Source organism: Rutidosis leptorrhynchoides, chromosome 3, assembly GCF_046630445.1.
Source record: "Rutidosis leptorrhynchoides isolate AG116_Rl617_1_P2 chromosome 3, CSIRO_AGI_Rlap_v1, whole genome shotgun sequence".
Taxonomy (NCBI): Eukaryota; Viridiplantae; Streptophyta; class Magnoliopsida; order Asterales; family Asteraceae; genus Rutidosis; species Rutidosis leptorrhynchoides.
Window position 1 is genome coordinate 497,240,915 of NC_092335.1, and position 2,604 is coordinate 497,243,518.

The 2,604-nt window shown below is 42.0% G+C and overlaps 2 protein-coding genes across 2 annotated transcripts; both read left to right on the plus strand.

Annotated features, from left to right (window-relative positions):
- Positions 1-1,078: 1,078 nt before the first annotated feature.
- On the plus strand, positions 1,079-1,873 carry LOC139901789 (uncharacterized). The gene has a single exon (XM_071884466.1). The coding sequence runs from the start codon at positions 1,079-1,081 to the stop codon at positions 1,871-1,873; it is 795 nt and encodes a 264-aa protein (XP_071740567.1).
- Positions 1,874-1,888: 15 nt separating this feature from the next.
- On the plus strand, positions 1,889-2,284 carry LOC139901791 (uncharacterized). The gene has a single exon (XM_071884467.1). The coding sequence runs from the start codon at positions 1,889-1,891 to the stop codon at positions 2,282-2,284; it is 396 nt and encodes a 131-aa protein (XP_071740568.1).
- The last annotated feature ends 320 nt before the right edge of the window (positions 2,285-2,604 follow it).

Here is a 2,604-nt window from a genome sequence, read left to right on the forward strand (position 1 = left end):
ATTCTGGCTGTTCATCTTAAAAATATGCAGTTGGTAAAGTTTTCGGGCAAGCAACCCCTGCGTGCTATTGTTGAAAACGCCAATGCCAAAAAAACTACTCTCACTGAGTGGCTTAATTATAATGCATCTTCAGTTAACGGAAGCCACCTTACATATTTGGATTTCCCAACCGAATTTGTTTGGTACGAGTCAAAAAAAGTTGGCAACGCAGGGCAAACCTAAAGAAACCATCAATTGGCAGGATATCGTATATACATCCCACCTATGGAGAAGCATTTTTTCTAAGGATGCTTTTGTGCCATCGAAAGGGGTGCAAGAGCTTTGCAGATATTAGAACAATCAACCAGATCCTTCATAATACATACCGGTCTGCGTGTGAAGCAGCTGGGTTACTCGGTGATGATAGAGAGTGTTCAGCGGTACTAGAAGAAGCATCCGTATCTGCCACGTCATCTCAGTTACGCTCTCTTTTTGCGCACATTTTGTCTTATTGCACTGTTACGAACCCACTTGCTCTTTGGGAAAATCACTGGAAACTAATGGGTGATGATATACCACTTTGTGCAGCTGCCAATTTAAATATGTCCCACTTGCATATAAACACCGATGACCTACATAACTTTGTCCTGTATGAGGTAGAGATCCTTCTGAACCAGTGTTCAAAATCGATTTCCGATTTAGCGTTACCATCGCTGGCAGCTGACCTGCTCGCAGATTTGGCCAACCGTCTTATCATGGAGGAGAGAAACTATGATCGTTCAGTTTTAAACACCGAACGCCTAGAACTCAAACGTCAAATGAATTCAAAGCAAAAGCAAATTTACGATCTTGTAACAAGCGCTTCGTTGAATGAACAGACTGAGCATGTATTGTATACGGCCACGGTGGCACCGGGAAGACATTCTTATGGAAAGCCATAATCACAGCACTGAGATCTAGAGGTAAGATAGTTCTTGATGTTGCATCATCTGGCATTGCATCTCTACTTCTACCTTCGGGAAGAACCGCACATTCTCGATTCAAACAACCGCTAGTCATAACCGATGAATCGATGTACAACGTCAAGAAAAATACCCATATGGTGACATTACTGCAGAACATAGACCTTATTGTATGGGATGAGGCACCAATGAATGATAAGCACTGTTTCGAAGCTCTTGATAGGAGTCTTCGAGATATTTTAGGAAACACTGAAGAATATTTTGGGGGTAAGTCTGTGATACTTGGTGGTGACTTTAAACAAACGTTACCTATTCTGACAAAAGGGGGAAAATTAGCTATCCTTGGTGCTTGTATTACGACTTCACATTTGTGGCAGCGATTCAAGGTTTTCATACTTGCAGAAAACATGCGACTACTTACGCCAGGGCTGACACCATCAATGAGGGTGAAGAACGCAGAATTTTTGAAGTGGTTGTTGAGGGTAGGAAATGGTGAAATTGGTCTGCCTGACACAGAAGACCCGTTGAATAGTCGTCGGGTACAAATCCCTGATCAGTTTTGTATTCCTGATGATGAAAATGGATTGGCAAATCTGATTTCTTTTATATACCCGTGTGAATCACTGCAAAATCCATCCATAGTCGACCTGCAGCAAAAAGCAATTGTCTATCCCAAAAACGACGCTGCCGATACGATAAACAGCTTAATCGTTGATATGGTTGATGGTCCAGTTACAACTTACTACAGCTATGACACTGCAACTCCACGTGGAAATGACAGTGGTGCGGCGGAGTTACTCTACCCTGCAGAATATCTAAATACGCTGAACTACCCTGGGTTGCCACCGCATGATCTGCATTTAAAAAAGGGTGTACCAGCCATTCTGCTTCGCAACATTAACATAGCAGGTGGGCTTTGTAATGGAACCTGAATGATAGTTACTCAGATGTTAGCCAAGTCAGTGGAAGCTGAAATTATTACGGGCACCCGCATCGGTGAGAAGGTCTTTTTCCCAGGAATGAGCCTTATCCACAAGGAACCAACGTTGCCGTTCATTCTGAAGAGACAACAATTCCCGTTAAAAATCTCATATGCGATGACTATAAACAAAAGCCAGGGTCAATCGCTCAACCAAATTGGAGTTTATCTAGCAAAACCTCTATTCGGTCATGGGCAGATCTATGTTGCGCTGTCGAGAGCTACATCACCGGGTGGTTTGAAACTGCTAATTAAAAAACACGAAGACCACGGGCCTAACGTAACCAAAAATGTTGTCTACACAGATTTTTTGTCCGCAATTACTGACTTCGAGGCAGCACCACCAGCCCGTTCCACCTGCTAAAGAAGACCACATCCATAGATGATTTATGTATATAGTTAATATTTATATTTAGTACTAATTATTTTTTTCCTTTTGATAGTATGGTACAAATAACGGGACTTGCCCAACTAATACCGGGTGATAGAGAGAGAACAATTGCAGCGAGAATCTATCGTAAATGGGTGACTTACAGTTATCACAATCAGACTTCAACTGGTTACTGTTGCATGCTTATGGAAGAGATGGTATTCACGTCTTACATCTCTATTAACCTGTATTCCTCTTTTATTTATACCGTCTGTTTGATGCTCTTTATGTGGTACAGAACTACCCTATGCTTA